Source organism: Oncorhynchus gorbuscha, linkage group LG23 (assembly GCF_021184085.1).
Source record: "Oncorhynchus gorbuscha isolate QuinsamMale2020 ecotype Even-year linkage group LG23, OgorEven_v1.0, whole genome shotgun sequence".
Taxonomy (NCBI): domain Eukaryota; kingdom Metazoa; phylum Chordata; class Actinopteri; order Salmoniformes; family Salmonidae; genus Oncorhynchus; species Oncorhynchus gorbuscha.
In genome coordinates, this window is record NC_060195.1 from 4176181 (window position 1) to 4199653 (window position 23473).

At 43.1% G+C, this 23473-nt stretch overlaps 1 protein-coding gene across 1 annotated transcript in view; it reads right to left on the reverse strand.

Annotated features, from left to right (window-relative positions):
• The window catches only part of LOC124011574 (PDZ and LIM domain protein 7-like), a 104629-nt gene that overhangs the window by 80995 nt on the left and 161 nt on the right, over positions 1 to 23473 (reverse strand). The window contains exons 2-3 of the mRNA XM_046325031.1: positions 17795 to 17893; positions 3270 to 3421 (exon numbers count right to left, since the gene is read on the reverse strand). Of these exons, the coding sequence (XP_046180987.1) occupies positions 3270 to 3421; positions 17795 to 17893 (251 nt within the window). The remainder of the gene's footprint in view (positions 1 to 3269; positions 3422 to 17794; positions 17894 to 23473) is intronic.

Genomic DNA, 23473 nt, shown 5'->3' on the forward strand with positions numbered 1-23473 from the left:
AGTATATACAGTATATATGGTAGTACATATAGTATATACAGTATAGTATATACATTAAATACAGTATGGTATATACAGTATATCTAGTATATACAGTATATATGGTAGTACATATAGTATATACAGTATGGTATATACATTAAATACAGTATGGTATATACAGTATATCTAGTATATACAGTATATATGGTAGTACATATAGTATATACAGTATGGTATATACATTAAATACAGTATGGTATATACAGTATATCTAGTATATACAGTATATTTGGTAGTACATATAGTATATACAGTATGGTATATACAGTAAATACAGCATGGTATATACAGTAAATACAGCATGGTATATACAGTATATCTAGTATATACAGTATATATGGTAGTACATATAGTATATACAGTATGGTATAAACAGTAAATACAGTATGGTATATACAGTATATCTAGTATATACAGTATATATGGTAGTACATATAGTATATACAGTATGGTATATACATTAAATACAGCATGGTATATACAGTATATCTAGTATATACAGTATATATGGTAGTACATATAGTATATACAGTATGGTATATACATTAAATACAGTATGGTATATACAGTATATCTAGTATATACAGTATATATGGTAGTACATATAGTATATACAGTATGGTATATACATTAAATACAGTATGGTATATACAGTATATCTAGTATATACAGTATATATGGTAGTACATATAGTATATACAGTATGGTATATACATTAAATACAGTATGGTATATACAGTATATCTAGTATATACAGTATATTTGGTAGTACATATAGTATATACAGTATGGTATATACAGTAAATACAGTATGGTATATACAGTATATCTAGTATATACAGTATATTTGGTAGTACATATAGTATATACAGTATGGTATATACAGTAAATACAGCATGGTATATACAGTAAATACAGCATGGTATATACAGTATATCTAGTATATACAGTATATATGGTAGTACATATAGTATATACAGTATGGTATAAACAGTAAATACAGTATGGTATATACAGTATATCTAGTATATACAGTATATACAGTATGGTATATACAGTAAATACAGCATGGTATATACAGTAAATACAGTATGGTATATACAGTAAATACAGTATGGTATATACAGTAAATACAGTATGGTATATACAGTAAATACAGTATGGTATATACAGTAAATACAGTATGGTATATACAGTAAATACAGTATGGTATATACAGTAAATACAGTATGGTATATACAGTATCATGCTGAGGGTGAGTATAGTGTTTACAGTATGGTCTAGTTATATTACTGAGGGTGAGTCTGGTACGGTCTAGTTATATTACTGAGGGTGAGTATAGTGTATACAGTACGGTCTAGTTATATTACTGAGGGTGAGTATAGTGTATACAGTATGGTCTAGTTATATTACTGAGGGTGAGTATAGTGTGTATAGTATATACAGTACAGTCTAGTTATATTACTGAGGGTGAGTATAGTGTTTACAGTACGGTCTAGTTATATCACTGAGGGTGAGTATAGTGTATTCAGTACGGTCTAGTTATATTACTGAGGGTCAGTATAGTGTTTACAGTACGGTCTAGTTATATTACTGAGGGTCAGTATAGTGTTTACAGTATGGTCTAGTTATATTACTGAGGGTCAGTATAGTGTTTACAGTATGGTCTAGTTATATTACTGAGGGTCAGTATAGTGTTTACAGTACGGTCTAGTTATATTACTGAGGGTCAGTATAGTGTTTACAGTATGGTCTAGTTATATTACTGAGGGTAAAGTGTTTACAGTATGGTCTAGTTATATTACTGAGGGTCAAAGTGTTTACAGTATGGTCTAGTTATATTACTGAGGGTGAGTATAGTGTTTACAGTATGGTCCAGTTATATTACTGAGGGTGAGTATAGTGTTTACAGTACGGTCCAGTTATATTATCTTACTTGCTGAGGGTGAGGGTGAGTATAGTGTTTACAGTATGGTCTAGTTATATCACTGAGGGTGAGTATAGTGTATTCAGTACGGCCTAGTTATATTACTGAGGGTGAGTATAGTGTTTACAGTATGGTCTAGTTATATTACTGAGGGTGAGTATAGTGTTTACAGTATGGTCTAGTTATATTACTGAGGGTGAGTATAGTGTTTACAGTATGGTCTAGTTATATTACTGAGGGTGAGTATAGTGTTTACAGTACGGTCCAGTTATATTATCTTACTTGCTGAGGGTGAGTATAGTGTTTACAGTATGGTCTAGTTATATCACTGAGGGTGAGTATAGTGTTTACAGTATGGTCTAGTTATATTACTGAGGGTCAGTATAGTGTTTACAGTATGGTCTAGTTATATTACTGAGGGTCAGTATAGTGTTTACAGTATGGTCTAGTTATATTACTGAGAGTCAGTATAGTGTTTACAGTATGGTCTAGTTATATTACTGAGGGTCAGTATAGTGTTTACAGTACGGTCTAGTTATATTACTGAGGGTCAGTATAGTGTTTACAGTATGGTCTAGTTATATTACTGAGGGTCAGTATAGTGTTTACAGTATGGTCTAGTTATATTACTGAGGGTCAGTATAGTGTTTACAGTATGGTCTAGTTATATTACTGAGGGTGAGGGTGAGTATAGTGTTTACAGTATGGTCTAGTTATATTACTGAGGGTGAGTATAGTGTTTACAGTATGGTCTAGTTATATTACTGAGGGTGAGTATAGTGTTTACAGTACGGTCCAGTTATATTATCTTACTTGCTGAGGGTGAGTATAGTGTTTACAGTATGGTCTAGTTATATTACTGAGGGTGAGTATAGTGTTTACAGTATGGTCCAGTTATATTATCTTACTGAGGGTGAGTATAGTGTTTACAGTATGGTCTAGTTATATTACTGAGGGTGAGTATAGTGTTTACAGTATGGTCTAGTTATATCACTGAGGGTGAGTATAGTGTTTACAGTATGGTCTAGTTATATTACTGAGGGTGAGTATAGTGTTTACAGTATGGTCTAGTTATATTACTGAGGGTGAGTATAGTGTTTACAGTATGGTCTAGTTATATTACTGAGGGTGAGTATAGTGTTTACAGTACGGTCTAGTTATATTACTGAGGGTGAGTATAGTGTTTACAGTATGGTCTAGTTATATTACTGAGGGTGAGTATAGTGTTTACAGTATGGTCTAGTTATATTACTGAGGGTGAGTATAGTGTTTACAGTACGGTCCAGTTATATTATCTTACTTGCTGAGGGTGAGGGTGAGAGACTCCTCTGCTGCTCTGATCTTGTTCTGTGCCTCCACATGGGTCATGTCTTCTGCGTTGGTTTCCCCGATGGACACCACCCAATCTCTCACGCCCACACCGGCCTGGGCGGCCTTACCCCCGGGGGTCAGCTGTAGAGGGAGAGGGGAATGGGATTGTTGTTCTCAACTTTAAGATTACACTTTATTTTCTTTACAGCAACAACACAGGGGCGCTAACTCACACAGCAACAACACAGGGGCGCTAACTCACACAGCAACAACACAGGGGCGCTAACTCACACAGCAACAACACAGAGACGCTAACTCACACAGCAACAACACAGGGGCGCTAACTCACACAGCAACAACAGTGGACAGAGACGCTAACTCACACAGCAACAACACAGGGGCGCTAACTCACACAGCAACAACACAGGGGCGCTAACTCACACAGCAACAACACAGGGGCGCTAACTCACACAGCAACAACACTGGACAGAGACGCTAACTCACACAGCAACAACACTGGACAGAGACGCTAACTCACACAGCAACAACACAGGGGCGCTAACTCACACAGCAACAACACTGGACAGAGACGCTAACTCACACAGCAACGACACTGGACAGAGACGCTAACTCACACAGCAACAACACTGGACAGAGACGCTAACTCACACAGCAACAACACAGGGGCGCTAACTCACACAGCAACAACACAGGACAGAGACGCTAACTCACACAGCAACAACACTGGACAGAAACGCTAACTCATACAGCAACAACACTGGACAGAGACGCTAACTCACACAGCAACAACACTGGACAGAGACGCTAACTCACACAGCAACAACACTGGACAGAGATGCTAACTCACACAGCAACAACACAGAGACGCTAACTCACACAGCAACAACACAGGGGTGCTAACTCACACAGCAACAACACTGGACAAAGGCGCTAACTCACACAGCAACAACACTGGACAGAGGCGCTAACTCACACAGCAACAACACAGGGGCGCTAACTCACACAGCAACAACACTGGACAGAGACGCTAACTCACACAGCAACAACACAGGGGTGCTAACTCACACAGCAACAACACTGGACAGAGACGCTAACTCACACAGCAACAACACTGGACAGAGACGCTAACTCACACAGCAACGACACTGGACAGAGACGCTAACTCACACAGCAACGACACTGGACAGAGACGCTAACTCACACAGCAACAGCACTGGACAGAGACGCTAACTCACACAGCAACAACACAGGGGCGCTAACTCACACAGCAACTCACACAGCAACAACACCATGGTCTATTAATGCCGGTCACAGACACAAGAAAATATTACGATTACCCATGAAACCCCACATACTTCAGCCTTTCAGTTCAACCCATGAAACCCCACATTCTTCAGCCTTTCAGTTCAACCCATGAAACCCCAAAAGTACAGCTACGTAAATACAAGTGAAATGTAACAATCTATCACTTCCTCTCTCTGAGAAACAACAATCTAATCAGCCAAATGATACTGTCCTTATTCAAATATGGTTCCAAGACACACATGTAAATCGTGTAAAGCTGATCTAAAGGGGAAGACTAGGGGGATATATGGTCAGTAACAGGGCTGATCTAAAGGATAGGATATCTAGTCAGTAACAGGGCTGATCTAAGGGGAAGGATATCTAGTCAGTAACAGGGCTGATCTAATGGGAAGGATATCTAGTCCATAACAGGGCTGATCTAAAGGATATCTAGTCCGTAACAGGGCTGATCTAGAGGATATCTAGTCAGTAACAGGGCTGATCTAAAGGATATCTAGTCAGAAACAGGGCTGATCTAGAGGGAAGGATATCTAGTCAGTAACAGGGCTGATCTAGAGGGAGGGATATCTAGTCAGTAACAGGGCTGATCTAGAGGGAGGGATATCTAGTCAGTAACAGGGCTGATCTAGAGGGAAGGATATCTAGTCAGTAACAGGGCTGATCTAAAGGATATCTAGTCAGAAACAGGGCTGATCTAAAGGATAGGATATTTAGTCAGTAACAGGGCTGATCTAAAGGATAGGATATCTAGTCAGTAACAGGGCTGACCTAAAGGATAGGATATCTAGTCAGTAACAGGGCTGACCTAAAGGATAGGATATCTAGTCAGTAACAAGGCTGATCTAAAGGAAAGGATATCTAGTCAGTAACAAGGCTGATCTAAAGGATATCTAGTCAGTAACAGGGCTGATCTAGAGGGAGGGATATCTAGTCAGTAACAGGGCTGATCTAAAGGATATCTAGTCAGAAACAGGGCTGATCTAAAGGATATCTAGTCAGTAACAGGGCTGATCTAAAGGATATCTAGTCAGTAACAGGGCTGATCTAGAGGATATCTAGTCAGTAACAGGGCTGATCTAAAGGATAGGATATCTAGTCAGTAACAGGGCTGATCTAAAGGATATCTAGTCAGTAACAGGGCTGACCTAAAGGATATCTAGTCAGTAACAAGGCTGATCTAAAGGATATCTAGTCAGTAACAGGGCTGATCTAGAGGGAGGGATATCTAGTCAGTAACAGGGCTGATCTAAAGGATATCTAGTCAGTAACAGGGCTGATCTAGGATATCTAGTCAGTAACAGGGCTGACCTAAAGGATAGGATATCTAGTCAGTAACAAGGCTGATCTAAAGGAAAGGATATCTAGTCAGTAACAAGGCTGATCTAAAGGATATCTAGTCAGTAACAGGGTTGACCTAAAGGATATCTAGTCAGTAACAGGGCTGATCTAGAGGGAAGACTAGGAGGATATCTAGTCAGTAACAGGGCTGATCTAGAGGGAAGACTAGGAGGATATCTAGTCAGTAACAGGGCTGATCTAGAGGGAAGACTAGGAGGATATCTAGTCAAAGGGAAGACATTGGTTAAGAATAGGATCAGGGAGATGAAAGTGCACACGGAAACAGTCTAGGGCCTAGTATGTACAATTAACAGGTAAACAGAGATGTGCCCTATCTTTCTCTTCACAGTAGCTAGCGGACCCCAGAGGGCCTTTTAACACTGTCAACTACTGTATTGACGAAATATACATACAAAGTCATCACGAGGATTCACGTTTGGGCTGGGTCTGTTATCACCAGCTAATGATCTGTAGAGGGAAGGGATCTGTCTGACAAGTTGTGTGTGTGTGTGTGTGTGTGTGTGTGTGTGTGTGTGTGTGTGTGTGTGTGTGTGTGTGTGTGTGTGTGTGTGTGTGTGTGTGTGTGTGTGTGTGTGTGTGTGTGTGTGTGTGTGTGTGTGTGTGTGTGTGTGTGTGTGTGTGTGTGTGTGTGTGTGTGTTCAGCCAGACATTTCCCAACACCACACTGAGGACATGAGGTAAGCGTTTGTAATTACCACTATGACATCACTTCTTGTGATCCACTACAGATGTGGACCGAAGCTTTGAAGTGAAGTTAACTCACGATGAGACAGAGAGATTGGCTTCGCACCAAATGGCACCCTATTCCCTACATAGTGAACTACTTTTGACTAGAGTCCTATGGGCCCGAATAGGGTGCCATTTGGGATGCAGAGAGAGGCTGGATAACTATACACTAAAACAGATGTGTCCCATACTGAGACTGTATCGTATACCGTAGATGACATTAGCTAGCAGCACGACTCATCGGTTCCCGTAGATGACATTAGCTAGCAGCACGACTCATCGGTTACCGTAGATGACATTAGCTAGCAGCACGACTCATCGGTTCCCGTAGATGACATTAGCTAGCAGCACGACGGTTCGTAGATGACATTAGGTTCCCGTAGATGACATTAGCTAGCAGCACGACTCATCGGTTACCGTAGATGACATTAGCTAGCAGCACGACTCATCGGTTACCGTAGATGACATTAGCTAGCAGCACGACTCATCGGTTACCGTAGATGACATTAGCTAGCAGCACGACTCATCGGTTACCGTAGATGACATTAGCTAGCAGCACGACTCATCGGTTACCGTAGATGACATTAGCTAGCAGCACGACTCATCGGTTACCGTAGATGACATTAGCTAGCAGCACGACGGTTACCGTAGATGACATTAGCTAGTTCCCGTAGATGACATTAGCTAGCAGCACGACTCATCGGTTACCGTAGATGACATTAGCTAGCAGCACGACTCATCGGTTACCGTAGATGACATTAGCTAGCAGCACGACTCATCGGTTCCCGTAGATGACATTAGCTAGCAGCACGACTCATCGGTTCCCGTAGATGACATTAGCTAGCAGCACGACTCATCGGTTACCGTAGATGACATTAGCTAGCAGCACAACTCATCGGTTACCGTAGATGACATTAGCTAGCAGCACGACTCATCGGTTCCCGTAGATGACATTAGCTAGCAGCACGACTCATCGGTTCCCGTAGATTATAAATCAAGCATGAGCTACAACACAACACAAAGCAGGGTAAAAGCTGCATATGTGAACTCAGAGTCACTACCCTGCCAGGCCTGCTACAGCAGTGTAAGTCGTCTGAAATGGCACCCTATCCTGGTCAAACAAAAGTGCACTATATAGTGAATAGGGTGTGATTTGACACGCACAGTGTGAGGCAGAGCAGATTAAAATAGACACCAGTAGAGACAGTAAAGCCTAGCAGAGCAGATTATAATAGACACCAGTAGAAATTAAGACCTAGCAGAGCAGATTATAATAGACACCAGTAGAGACAGTAAGGCCTAGCAGAGCAGGTTATAATAGACACCAGTAGAGACAGTAAGGCCTAGCAGAGCAGGTTATAATAGACACCAGTAGAGACAGTAAAGCAGAGCAGATTATAGACACCAGTAGAGACAGTAAAGCAGAGCATATTATAATAGACACCAGTAGAGACAGTAAGACCTAGCAGAGCAGATTATAATAGACACCAGTAGAGACAGTAAGACCTAGCAGAGGAGATTATAATAGACACCAGTAGAGACAGTAAGACCTAGCAGAGCAGGTAATAATAGACACCAGTAGAGACAGTAAGACCTAGCAGAGCAGGTAATAATAGACACCAGTAGAGACAGTAAAGCAGAGCAGATTATAATAGACACCAGTAGAGACAGTAAGACCTAGCAGAGCAGGTAATAATAGACACCAGTAGAGACAGTAAAGCCTAGCAGAGCAGGTAATAATAGACACCAGTAGAGACAGTAAGACCTAGCAGAGCAGGTAATAATAGACACCAGTAGAGACGAGGTAAAACAGAGGGACGGTGAGAGATAGAGAGTGATTAGAGAGAATGAGTCAAGCAGGGAGAGAGGGAGAGAGGCAGCAGAGTCGGTGTGTCTATACCCAAACAGTTTGAACTTCTAATTTTAAAAATTAACCTCCCCAGAAATAAGTCTCTCACTGTTGCCGTCTGTTATCAACCCTCCTCCGCTCCCAGCTGTGCCCTGGACACCATTTGTGAATTGATCGACCCCCATCTAGCTTCAGAGTTCGTTCTGTTAGGTGACCTAATCTGGGATATACCTAACACCCCGGCCGTCCTACAATCGCAGCTAGATGCCCTCAATCTCACACTAATCATCAAGGAACCCACCAGGTACAACCCTAAATCCGTAAACATGGGCACCCTCATAGACATTATCCTGACCAACTTTCCCTCCAAATACACCATCGCTGTTTTCAATCAGGATCTCAGCGATCACTACCTCATTGCCTGTATCCACGGTCAGACGACCACCCCTCATCACTGTCAAACTCTCCCTAAAACACGGGTATCCTGGAAGGACACTGACCTCATCCCGTCAGTCGAGGTTGCCTGGTCATTCTTTAAAAGTAATTTCCTCACCATCTTCACCATGCCCCGTTCAAAAAATGCAGAACTAAGAACAGATATAGCCCTTGGTTCGCTCCAGACCTGACTGCCCTCGACCAGCACAAAAACATCCTGTGGCGGACTGCAATAGCATCGAATAGTCCCCGTGATATGCAACTGTTCAGGGAAGTCGGGAACCAATACACGCAGTCAGTCAGGAAAGCAAAGGCTAGCTTTTTCAAGCAGAATTCACATCCTTTAGCTCTAACACAAAAACGTTTTGGGACACTGTAAAGTCCATGGAGAACAAGAGCGTCTCCTCCCAGCTGCCCACTGCACTGAGGCTCGGTAACACGGTCACCACTGATAAATCCATGATAAATCGAAAATTTTAATAAGCATTTCTCAACTGCTGGCCATGCCTTCCTCCTGGCTACTCCAACCCCGGCCAACAGCGCCCCCCCAGACTGTAAACTCTCTTTCCAGACTCATATTAAACATCTCCAATCCAAAATCAAATCTGGAATCCACTTTCTATTTCGCAACAAAGCCTTCTTCACCCACGCCGCCAAACTTACCCTAGTAAAACTGACTAGCCTAGCGATCCTCGACTTCGGCGATGTCATCTACAAAATAACTTCCAATACTCTACTCAGCAAACTGGATGCAGTCTATCACAGTGCCATCCGTTTTGTTACCAAATCACCTTATACTACCCACCACTGCGACCTGTACACTCTAGTTGGCTGACCCTCGCTACATATTCGTCACCAGACCCACTGGCTCCAGGTCATCTATAAGTCCATGCTAGGTAAAGCTCCACCTTATCTCAATTCACCGGTCACGATAACAACACCCACCCGTAGCACTCGCTCCACCAGGTATATCTCACTTGTCATCCCCAAAGCCAACTCCTCATTTGGCCGCCTTTCCTTCCAGTTCTCTGCTGCTAGTGACTGGAACGAATTGCAAAAATCGCTGAAGTTGGAGACTTATTTCCCTCACCAACTTTAAACATCAACTATCTGAGCAGCTAACCGATCACTGCAACTGTACATAGTCCATCTGTAAATAGCACACACTGTATATAGACTTTATTTTTTCTACTGTGTCATTGACTTGTTTATTGTGTTATTGGCTTGTTGATTGTTTACTCCATGTGTAACTCTGTGTTGTCTGTGTCACACTGCTATGCTTTATCTTGGCCAGGTCGCAGTTGCAAATGAGAACTTGTTCTCAACTAGCCAACTGATAGGAATTTTATGAATAATGACTAAACAATATCTACATTTAAATAGAACTATAACTAATCAAACTCTACCCTGTTTTACAATATCTGATTAATAATGTTAGTTCATAAGGAAGGGATTATGCAACATGAACAAGGAGTAATTAAACATAATAAACACCATTCAAACTAGGTTGGGGAGGAAATGGGTTGTGGGTTAAGTAAGCAGAGAGGGTCATTAACCTATGGTTGAACCAACTCAACTTCGCTCTGGGATGTTTACAGAGCTCTAGGGGCCAGTATATATCAGTGAGAACACCTAGCATTAACACAGAGCTCTAGGGGCCAGTATATATCAGTGAGAACACCTAACATTAACACAGAGCTCTAGGGGCCAGTATATATCAGTGAGAACACCTAGCATTAACACAGAGCTCTAGGGGCCAGTATATATCAGTGAGGACACCTAGCATTAACACAGAGCTCTAGGGGCCAGTATATATCAGTGAGAACACCTAGCATTAACACAGAGCTCTAGGGGCCAGTATCTATCAGTGAGAACACCTAGCATTAACACAGAGCTCTAGGGGCCAGTATATATCAGTGAGAACACCTAGCATTAACACAGAGCTCTAGGGGCCAGTATATATCAGTGAGAACACCTAGCATTAACACAGAGCTCTAGGGGCCAGTATATATATCAGTGAGAACACCTAGCATTAACACAGAGCTCTAGGGGCCAGTATATATCAGTGAGAACACCTAGCATTAACACAGAGCTCTAGGGGCCAGTATATATATCAGTGAGAACACCTAACATTAACACAGAGCTCTAGGGGCCAGTATATATCAGTGAGAACACCTAACATTAACACAGAGCTCTAGGGGCCAGTATATATCAGTGAGAACACCTAACATTAACACAGAGCTCTAGGGGCCAGTATATATCAGTGAGAACACCTAACATTAACACAGAGCTCTAGGGGCCAGTATATATCAGTGAGAACACCTAGCATTAACACAGAGCTCTAGGGGCCAGTATCTATCAGTGAGAACACCTAGCATTAACACAGAGCTCTAGGAGCCAGTATATATCAGTGAGAACACCTAGCATTAACACAGAGCTCTAGGGGCCAGTATATATATCAGTGAGAACACCTAACATTAACACAGAGCTCTAGGGGCCAGTATATATCAGTGAGGACACCTAGCATTAACACAGAGCTCTAGGGGCCAGTATATATCAGTGAGGACACCTAGCATTAACACAGAGCTCTAGGGGCCAGTATATATCAGTGAGGACACCTAGCATTAACACAGAGCTCTAGGGGCCAGTATATATATCAGTGAGAACACCTAACATTAACACAGAGGTCTAGGGGCCAGTATATATCAGTGAGAACACCTAGCATTAACACAGAGCTCTAGGGGCCAGTATATATCAGTGAGGACACCTAGCATTAACACAGAGCTCTAGGGGCCAGTATATATCAGTGAGGACACCTAGCATTAACACAGAGTACAACAGTGGTTGATATAATAAGTGTATCGTCTTTCTCTCTACATGGTTGGGAAGGACCCGTATGTAACAGACTTCACTGTTAGTGTACACTTGTTGTTCACCAATTACATGTGACCAATAAAATGTGATCCGAGTTTTGATAGTAACGTAATGTAAAGTCATTCACATTAACCAGCTTAAAAACAGCCTTCATCCTATTCATTAACCAGCTTAAAAACAGCCTTCATCCTATTCATTAACCAGCCTTCCTTTATCCTATTCATTAACCAGCCTTCCTTTATCCTATTCATTAACCAGCCTTCCTTTATCCTATTCATTAACCAGCCTTTATCCTATTCATTAACCAGCCTTCCTTCATCCTATTCATTAACCAGCCTTTATCCTATTCATTAACCAGCCTTCCTTTATCCTATTCATTAACCAGCCTTCCTTTATCCTATTCATTAACCAGCCTTTATCCTATTCATTAACCAGCTAAAAACCAGCCTTCATCCTATTCATTAACCAGCTAAAAACCAGCCTTTATCCTATTCATTAACCAGCCTTCCTTCATCCTATTCATTAACCAGCCTTCCTTCATCCTATTCATTAACCAGCCTTCCTTTATCCTATTCATTAACCAGCCTGCCTTCATCCTATTCATTAACCAGCCTGCCTTTATCCTATTCATTAACCAGCCTGCCTTTATCCTATTCATTAACCAGCCTGCCTTTATCCTATTCATTAACCAGCCTGCCTTCATCCTATTCATTAACCAGCCTGCCTTTATCCTATTCATTAACCAGCTAAAAACCAGCCTTCATCCTATTCATTAACCAGCTAAAAACCAGCCTTTATCCTATTCATTAACCAGCCTTCCTTCATCCTATTCATTAACCAGCCTTCCTTTATCCTATTCATTAACCAGCCTGCCTTCATCCTATTCATTAACCAGCCTGCCTTCATCCTATTCATTAACCAGCCTGCCTTTATCCTATTCATTAACCAGCCTGCCTTTATCCTATTCATTAACCAGCCTGCCTTTATCCTATTCATTAACCAGCCTGCCTTTATCCTATTCATTAACCAGCCTGCCTTCATCCTATTCATTAACCAGCCTGCCTTTATCCTATTCATTAACCAGCCTGCCTTTATCCTATTCATTAACCAGCCTTCCTTCATCCTATTCATTAACCAGCCTGCCTTCATCCTATTCATTAACCAGCCTTCCTTCATCCTATTCATTAACCAGCCTTCCTTTATAACAGAGCCTGCGTTCGTATGGTCCAGCATCATCAGAATAAGAACACCTAGCAGTAATTAACGTTAACCAGCCCTGTTAACGAGTTAGTGATGATGACACAAGCCATTCACATTTAACCAGCTAAAGCTAGCATTATATTTATCCTTCCACCTTCAGGCAATGTATCAGTCAGCCTTGAATTATTAGGCCACCCCCAAGTCGTTGTGTGTGTGTGTGTGTGTGTGTGTGTGTGTGTGTGTGTGTGTGTGTGTGTGTGTGTGTGTGTGTGTGTGTGTGTGTGTGTGTGTGTGTGTGTGTGTGTGTGTGTGTGTGTGTGTGTGTGTGTGTGTGTGTGCGAGCAGTGAACAGAACACAACCACAGGAAAAGGGAACACTGTCAGAGAACAGCCGACATGATGACATCACCTCTAGCTCTGACCCCCCCCTGATGATATCACCTCTAGCTCTGACCCCCCCTGATGACATCACCTCTAGCTCTGACCCCCCCCCCTGATGACATCACCTCTAGCTCTGACCCCCCCCTGATGACATCACCTCTAGCTCTGACCCCCCTGATGACATCACCTCTAGCTCTGACCCCCCTGATGACATCACCTCTAGCTCTGACCCCCCTGATGACATCACCTCTAGCTCTGACCCCCCCTGATGACATCACCTCTAGCTCTGACCCCCCCTGATGACATCACCTCTAGCTCTGACCCCCCTGATGACATCACCTCTAGCTCTGAACCCCCCCCTGATGACATCACCTCTAGCTCTGACCCCCCTGATGACATCACCTCTAGCTCTGACCCCCCCCCTGATGACATCACCTCTAGCTCTGACCCCCTCCCCCTGATGATATCACCTCTAGCTCTGACCCCCCCCCGCCTGATGACATCACCTCTAGCTCTGACCCCCCCTGATGACACCCCCCTGATGACATCACCTCTAGCTCTGACCCCCCCCCCTGATGACATCACCTCTAGCTCTGACCCCCCTGATGACATCACCTCTAGCTCTGAACCCCCCTGATGACATCACCTCTAGCTCTGACCCCCCCTGATGATATCACCTCTAGCTCTGAACCCCCTGATGAGATCACCTCTAGCTCTGAACCCCCCCCCTGATGACACCACCTCTAGCTCTGAACCCCCCTGATGACACCACCTCTAGCTCTGACCCCCCCTGATGACATCACCTCTAGCTCTGACCCCCCTGATGACATCACCTCTAGCTCTGACCCCCCCCCCCCTGATGATATCACCTCTAGCTCTGACCCCCCCCCTGATGACATCACCTCTAGCTCTGACACCCCCCCCTCTGATGATATCACCTCTAGCTCTGACCCCCCCCTGATGACATCACCTCTAGCTCTGACACCCCCCCCTGATGATATCACCTCTAGCTCTGACCCCCCCGCCTGATGACATCACCTCTAGCTCTGACCCCCCCCCCCCCCTGATGACACCCCCTGATGACATCACCTCTAGCTCTGACACCCCCTGATGACATCACCTCTAGCTCTGACACCCCCCTGATGACATCACCTCTAGCTCTGACCCCCTGATGACACCCCCTGATGACATCACCTCTAGCTCTGACACCCCGATGACATCACCTCTAGCTCTGACACCCCCTGATGACATCATCTCTAGCTCTGACCCCCCCTGATGATAACACCTCCACCTCTGGAACCAGTCACAATTCTCAACCCCTTTTATTTATTATATATTTTATTTATTATATATTTTATTTATTAAATATTTTATTTATCTTGATGTGTAATTTCCTGATTCCGTACGAGTTTGATTTCAACACTGTGAAATGTGCTCGGAGATAGAAACCAGATGTCTGGACCTCTGTGTCTCCACGGGGCCCAAAGCTAAGCAATCACTATATTTACGGATCCAGAAACCATTGGCTGTGTCCCTACAGCTCATGTAGTTGGTCGCTTGGAGGAGGTCTGATTTATTAGGAGGATTATAGGTGCTGTATTTGTCAGGTAACTGATTTAAGGTCCATTAGTGACTTTATAGACAGTTCCCCTGCTATTGGTTTAGAACGATGTGAGTGAGTGAGTGAGTGAGTGAGTGAGTGAGTGAGTGAGTGAGTGAGTGAGTGAGTGAGTGAGTGAGTGAGTGAGTGAGTGAGTGAGTGAGTGAGTGAGTGAGTGAGTGAGTGAGTGAGTGAGTGAGTGAGTGTTCCTCTGTGTGAGTGACAACGACCGGAACAAACCATCAGTCATCCAGACACCAAACCTGTAAGCAGTTATTATGTCTTTATTCTAATGTACAAGTTGGAATAGCAACAGAGACGGTCCGTCCGTCCCCCAACCCGAGACGGTCCGTCTCACACCCCGAGACGGTCCGTCCGTCCCCCACCCCGAGACGGTCCGTCCCCCACCCCGAGAGGGTCCGTCCGTCCCCCACCCCGAGAGGGTCCGTCCGTCCCCCACCCCGAGAGGGTCCGTCCGTCCCCCACCCCGAGAGGGTCCGTCCGTCCCCCACCCCGAGACGGTCCGTCCGTCCCCCACCCCAGAGAGGGTCCGTCCGTCCCCCACCCCAGAGAGGGTCCGTCCGTCCCCCACCCCAGAGAGGTTCCGTCCGTCCCCCACCCCGAGAGGGTCCGTCCGTCCCCCACCCCGAGAGGGTCCGTCCGTCCCCCACCCCGAGAGGGTCCGTCCGTCCCCCACCCCGAGAGGGTCCGTCCGTCCCCCACCCCGAGACGGTCCGTCCGTCCCCCACCCACCCCGAGACGGTCCGTCCGTCCCCCACCCCGAGACGGTCCGTCCGTCCCCCACCCCGAGACGGTGAGCTCTGCAAAACAACGTGAGCTCTGCAAAACAACGTGAGCTCTGCAAAACAACGAGTCCAATCAGACAACGACAACAGTAAAACGACTAATAACAAACTGAAAGCGTTCAGCAGAAATTACAGTAACCAAACCAACATTATACACTGCTCAAAAAAATAAAGGGAACACTAAAATAACACATCCTAGATCTGAATGAATGAAATATTCTTGTTCAATACTTTTTTCAGAACCACTCCTTTATTGAAATGTATTGTCAATCAGTGTTGCTTCCTAAGTGGACAGTTTGATTTCACAGAAGTGTGATTGACTTGGAGTTACATTGTGTTGTTTAAGTGTTCCCTTTATTTTGTTTTGAGCAGTGTATATTAGAAGTGATGGGAATTCACAGTAAATGTAGCTACTACTGGTGAGAGATTAGATAGTGTTGATCTGTCAATCAAAAGGGCAAACAATTGACACAAGAAAGTTATGAAACAATGAATACGCACAAAAATGGAAAGACTCTCGAAAGACGTGCATCTCAGCCACACTCCTTCATGGACCGCGACCTCCCCAATGGATTAGTCTTAATGAGACAGGTGTTTCGTGTGCCATGAAAAACACATCTATTTGTGACTGCTTGACAACAAAATTAAATCTTGGTTGACCAACAGCTTATCGACCAGACAATAGACTAAATGGGATCAGGCCTACGCTCAGATAAAGGACTCCGTTTGGAGCGGTTTGTAGAGACAATCCTGTCACAGATCCAGAGGAAACAGATGGTACTGAGTGAGGGAAGGAGAGAGGGATGTCGGGCGGGAGAGAGGGCAGGCGAGAGGGCGAGCGGGAGAGAGGGATGTCGGGCGGGAGAGAGGGCAGGCGAGAGGGCGAGCAGGAGAGAGGGATGTCGGGCGGGAGAGAGGGCAGGCGAGAGGGCGAGCGGGAGAGAGGGATGTCGGGCGGGAGAGAGGGCAGGCGAGAGGGCGAGCGGGAGAGAGGGATGTCGGGCGGGAAAGAGGGCAAGTGGGAGGGCGGGCGGGAGAGAGGGATGTCGGGCGGGAGAGAGGGCAAGTGGGAGGGCGGGCGGGAGAGAGGGATGTCGGGCGGGAGAGAGGGCAGGTAAGAGGGCGGGCGGGAGAGAGGGATGTCGGGCGGGAGAGAGGGCAGGAGAGAGGGCAGATAAAAGAGAGGTAGGAAGAACCACAGAGTGCATGTACTGACAGGCTGACTTAGCTGTTCCCTCCACAGGATGACACATAGACCTTTGAGTGAGAGAGAGAGAGCGCGCATGTGTGTGTGCGTGCGTGTGCGTGCATGTGCGTGTAAACCCTGTACTGTGTGTCACTCAGTTCATAAAACGACTGGCTATTGAACAAAAATCAGACACACCGTTTTAGCTACGGACAATTGATTTAGCTAAGATACAGTGACCCTAATACAGTAACAAGATGTTCATAGACTAAGCAAGACATGTCCTTTTGAGGACAGAGAGAAGTGGAGCGACTCAGAGACTTCTGACATCATACACATTGTGTACATCCCAAAAGCCATCCTATTCCCTACACAGTATAGTTAGAATGTAATACTGGGTATTTTGAATACAGTGTTGTTTGACATGACAACCAATGAAAAAGCCAGGAGGCTCATAGAATTAGAATAGTAGTAGGTGTTATTGTGACAGGGTAGGAACCAAAGTGTTGATCAGTGTTTCCCCAGGGGAGTGGGACCCTATAATCTTTGGCTACATTAAACGTTTTCTCTGACTTCATGCTTCACCTATTCCATTCTGATTTAGAAGATACTGTTGCACAAAAATACTGATTTAGGCACCAGCACTGGTATCAGTATTAGCTAGCCAGCTAACTAGCGATTAGCATTAGCGGCTAACAACTTATTTTAGCAACTTGCTAAGACAAATTCGTAAAATACGGTACAGTACAACACACACACACACCAAGCTTACCCTGGACACAGTCAGGGGCATGCTGAAGTCCTTCCCCCCCTGAAGTCTGAAGCCCCATGGTGCCGGGCCGTTGAGGGTTATACAGTATATATTCATGGCCTATAGAGGAGAGAGAGGAGACAGGGTTATACACACACACACACAGTAATATCATGGCCGAAAGGGTTACAGTATATATAGTGCATTGGGAAAGTATTCAGACCCCTTGACTTTTTCCACATTTTGTTACGTTACAGCCCAATTCTAAAATTAAATAGTTTTTCTTCCCTCATCAATACACACTACCTCATGCAGCCCATTTCCTTAATAGACCACTACTTTTGACCAGCGTCCTATGTAGAGAATAGGGTAGTATTTAGGACAGACAGTGTTTCCCAAACAAGCCCTCCGTTGGAACATATAGCAGTTTCACACACAGCAACTATAAACAATGAACACGTGTTGATTAACTGATTAACTGATGAACTGAATCAGAGATGATAGACAGTATTTAGTTCCCTGAACGCCGTGGCTCTCTGCTGTTGCCTGAACACCGTGGCTCTCTGCTGTTGCCTGAACACCGTGGCTCTCTGCTGTTCCCTGAACACCGTGGCTCTCTGCTGTTCCCTGAACACCGTGGCTCTCTGCTGTTCCCTGAACACCGTGGCTCTCTGCTGTTCCCTGAACACCGTGGCTCTCTGCTGTTCCCTGAACACCGTGGCTCTCTGCTGTTCCCTGAACACCGTGGCTCTCTGCTGTTCCCTGAACACCGTGGCTCTCTGCTGTTCCCTGAACACCGTGGCTCTCTGCTGTTCCCTGAACACCGTGGCTCTCTGCTGTTCCCTGAACACCGTGGCTCTCTGCTGTTCCCTGAACACCGTGGCTCTCTGCGTCATTCAGACTAGCGGTGGCTGATAATCTGGGTTATATTCATTAGTGCACAACGTAGCAAAACGTTTTGTGACAGACAGACAGATAATGTAGGCCTAGTACAATTCATGACACAATATCCAGGAAACAAACAGAGGGACACTTAGAGAGAATGTTTTCAGGCTTGTCCACTCGTTCCACATACTATCCAAAAGCCAGTCTGTCCCCAAACAAATATCCTCCAGCTCCATAGAAATCATATAACTGCCCTTGCTGAATGCATTAAAACGTATCTGACAAAGTAATACAGGTTTAGTGACATTGATCCAGCGTATTCCCTTCGCTCACAGCCAGCACAACACATAACCCGTGTCATTTTAACAACCAAGGACAACCGGACACCTTAGACCACTTGCTGCTCTCGCCAGATGAGTTACACGCCTACTGCTGACCTCAGCCCTCCCCCTCTTACCCTAACGCTCACTCCTCCAAGGTATCCAAAACGCCACCATGACAACTCACCATACAATGCAAACATACCTTGTCTTGAGGCCCTCCTAGCAACCCCAAAGGTGGCAGAAAGCTACAGTAGTTAAGCAGGATGGGCTGACTCTCTCCCTCCCGGTTGGCAGAGCAAGCCCTCCCCTCTCCTGGTGACACAGCTAGGCGGCCAGGCTAGCCCCCTCCTCCCCCTCTACCACACCCCTCTCCTCCTCAGAGAGCTATATAAGGAATGTAAAACTACACCAAATTATTTCAGCCCTACACCCACATGAGTCACAGAGAGGGGGGCAGCAACGGCGAGAAGGAGCAGGAGAGAGCGAGAGAGAGGGTAAGAGAGAGTCAGCGAGGGACCATCAACTACGCATATTTTCTGGCACACGTTTTCTCACAAAAAAAGCCAAAAGATATTTAGAACGGGAGGAATGGAAGAGGAAGTGAAGACCACTGAGGAAAACATTCCTTCCAGAGAGCATGCAGTACAGCTCAGTAGATTAACCTCAACCAAACCACCAATTAGAATATAGGACATCAAAGACCTTAAATCTGATTGGACCTTTCCTCTATGTAGTGAAAAAAGTTACTTTGATTTACGTTTAAAAGTAAATCCAAAGAATTGATCACGTCTAGGCTACTTGATCACGTCTAGGCTACTTGATCACGTCTAGGCTACTTGATCACGTCTAGGCTACTTGATCACGTCTAGGCTACTTGATCACGTCTAGGCTACTTGATCACGTCTAGGCTACTTGATCACGTCTAGGCTACTTGATCACGTCTAGGCTACTTGATCACGTCTAGGCTACTTGATCACGTCTAGGCTACTTGATCACGTCTAGGCTACTTGATCACGTCTAGGCTACTTGATCACGTCTAGGCTACTTGATCACGTCTAGGCTACTTGATCATGTCTAGGCTACTTGATCACGTTTAGGCTACTTGATCATGTCTAGGCTACTTGATCACGTCTAGGCTACTTGATCACGTCTAGGCTACTTGATCATGTCTAGGCTACTTGATCATGTCTAGGCTACTTGATCACGTCTAGGCTACTTGATCATGTCTAGGCTATCCCTTAAAACAAGTCAACACAACAAGCTTCTGCACTCTGTTTATTTTACCTTTATTTAACTAGGCAAGTCTGTTAAGAACAAATTCTTATTTTTAATGATGGCCTAGGAACAGTGGGTTAACTGCCTTGTTCACAGGCAGAACGACAGATTTTTACCTTGTCAGCTCGGGGGTTTGAACTTGCAACCTTCTGGTTACTAGTCCAACGCTCTAACCCTGCCGCCTCCACACTCTAACCACTAGGCTACCCTGCCGCCTCTACACTCTAACCACTAGGCTACCCTGCCGCCTCTACACTCTAACCACTAGGCTACCCTGCCGCCTCTACACTCTAACCACTAGGCTACCCTGCCGCCTCTACACTCTAACCACTAGGCTACCCTGCCGCCCTCTGAACTAGCTCCTGGTAGTGTGTTCATATAGACGTCAGTCCACTGCCTAGTATCCTACATATCTAAATAGGTGTTAAATCTAGACTGATGTAACATGTGAAAAGTCACACCAACCAAACTTAAAAAGGGATGGTAACAATTAGAGAATCCTGTCACTAGGCCTCACCAGTATTTCATCCATGGCCAGAGACATACTTTAATGAAAGTCCATAAGAACAGCCAGCAAGAGGTCCTGTAAATAGATACTACAATACGGCTTGTTAATATACTACAATACGGCTTGTTAATATACTACAATACGACTTGTTAATATACTACAATACTGCTTGTTAATATACTACAATACTACAATACTACTTGTTAATATACTACAATACGGCTTGTTAATATACTACAATACGGCTTGTTAATATACTACAATACTACAATACTACTTGTTAATATACTACTTGTTAATATACTACAATATGGCTTGTTAATATACTACAATACTACAATACAACTTGTTAATATACTACAATACTACAATACTACTTGTTAACATACTACTTGTTAATATACTACAATACTGCTTGTTAATATACTACAATACTACAATACTACTTGTTAATATACTACTTGTTAATATACTACAATATGGCTTGTTAATATACTACAATACTACAATACAACTTGTTAATATACTACAATACTACAATACTACTTGTTAATATACTACTTGTTAATATACTACAATACGGCTTGTTAATATACTACAATACTACAATACTACTTGTTAATATACTACAATATGGCTTGTTAATATACTACAATACGGCTTGTTAATATACTACAATACTACAATACTACTTGTTAATATACTACTTGTTAATATACTACAATATGGCTTGTTAATATACTACAATACTACAATACAACTTGTTAATATACTACAATACTACAATACTACTTGTTAATATACTACTTGTTAATATACTACAATACTGCTTGTTAATATACTACAATACTACAATACTACTTGTTAATATACTACAATATGGCTTGTTAATATACTACAATACTACAATACAACTTGTTAATATACTACAATACTACAATACTACTTGTTAATATACTACTTGTTAATATACTACAATATGGCTTGTTAATATACTACAATACTACAATACTACTTGTTAATATACTACTACAAATACTTGTTAATATACTACTTGTTAATATACTACAATACTGCTTGTTAATATACTACAATACTACAATACTACTTGTTAATATACTACTTGTTAATATACTACAATATGGCTTGTTAATATACTACAATACTACAATACAACTTGTTAATATACTACAATACTACAATACTACTTGTTAATATACTACTTGTTAATATACTACAATACGGCTTGTTAATATACTACAATACTACAATACTACTTGTTAATATACTACAATACGGCTTGTTAATATACTACAATACGGCTTGTTAATATACTACAATACTACAATACTACTTGTTAATATACTACTTGTTAATATACTACAATATGGCTTGTTAATATACTACAATACTACAATACAACTTGTTAATATACTACAATACTACAATACTACTTGTTAATATACTACTTGTTAATATACTACAATACTGCTTGTTAATATACTACAATACTACTTGTTGATATACTACTTGTTAATATACTACAATATGGCTTGTTAATATACTACAATACGACTTGTTAATATACTACAATATCCTCTTTAGCTAAATACGACATGTTAATATCCTACAATACACCAAATTTATATTTATGTAGCCTAAACCCGTGAATCAAAATGAAAAGTTAAAGAGTTAAATAGAATGAAAACAAAGCTTCAATTGCACATGACAAAATATTGACACAGACTGCCTAACTGAAAGCTATGATCTCTTATTGATGTCACCTCTTAAATCCACTTCAACATCGGTAGAGGGAAGACAGATTAAATACATTGTTTTTTTAAAGCCTTGAGAAAATTGAGACATGTATTGTGTATTTGTTCAATACAGAGGTTGAACGGGCAAGACAACATATTTAAGTGCCTTTGAATGGGGTATGGTAGTAGGTGCCAGGCGCACCGGTTTGTTGTAAGACCTGCAACGCTGCTGGGTTTTTTGTTTTTTTAAACACTCAACAGTTCCCTGTGAGTATCAAGAATGGTCCACCACCCAAAGGACGACCTGCAAACTTCACACAACTGTGGGAGGCACTGGAGTCAACATGGACCAGCATCCCTGTGGAACGCTTGACACCTTGTTGAGTCCATGACCCGACAAAATTGAGGCTGTATCTTCATTGTGATACATTTTTTTTTTAGATCAGCATTCACTAGGATATACACTGAGTACACCAAACATTAGGAACACTTTCCTAATGTTGAGTTGTGTTTCCATTATCAATCAACTAACTGGTGCTATTCAAATATATGTTTTTTTTAAAGTTCCATCCATAATATTACGGCTCTTACGCACACTACTAACATGGATAGGATACAACACCATACAATACAGACAGACTCTTGTAAAAACGAAGGAAAACTGTTACACAACTTTGGAAAAAGACTTTGGTCATTAATATTATGGAAGGTGATGAAGAGAAAAGGCTGCGGGATCAAGACTCGATCCACATCGAGGTCTGGACCGCTAAATTATGTCGCCGCCGGGAAAGTTTTATTCCACTAAAACAGCAACTTAAATATCATAGTGTATTATCATTGTAACGTTATACAGTCGAGCGCCAGACAAGGGTATATTTTTATAGACTTGGCTACAACATACTTCCATGGATCCATAGTTGCATTAATAAGTTAAAATACGCTTTCTCCATTA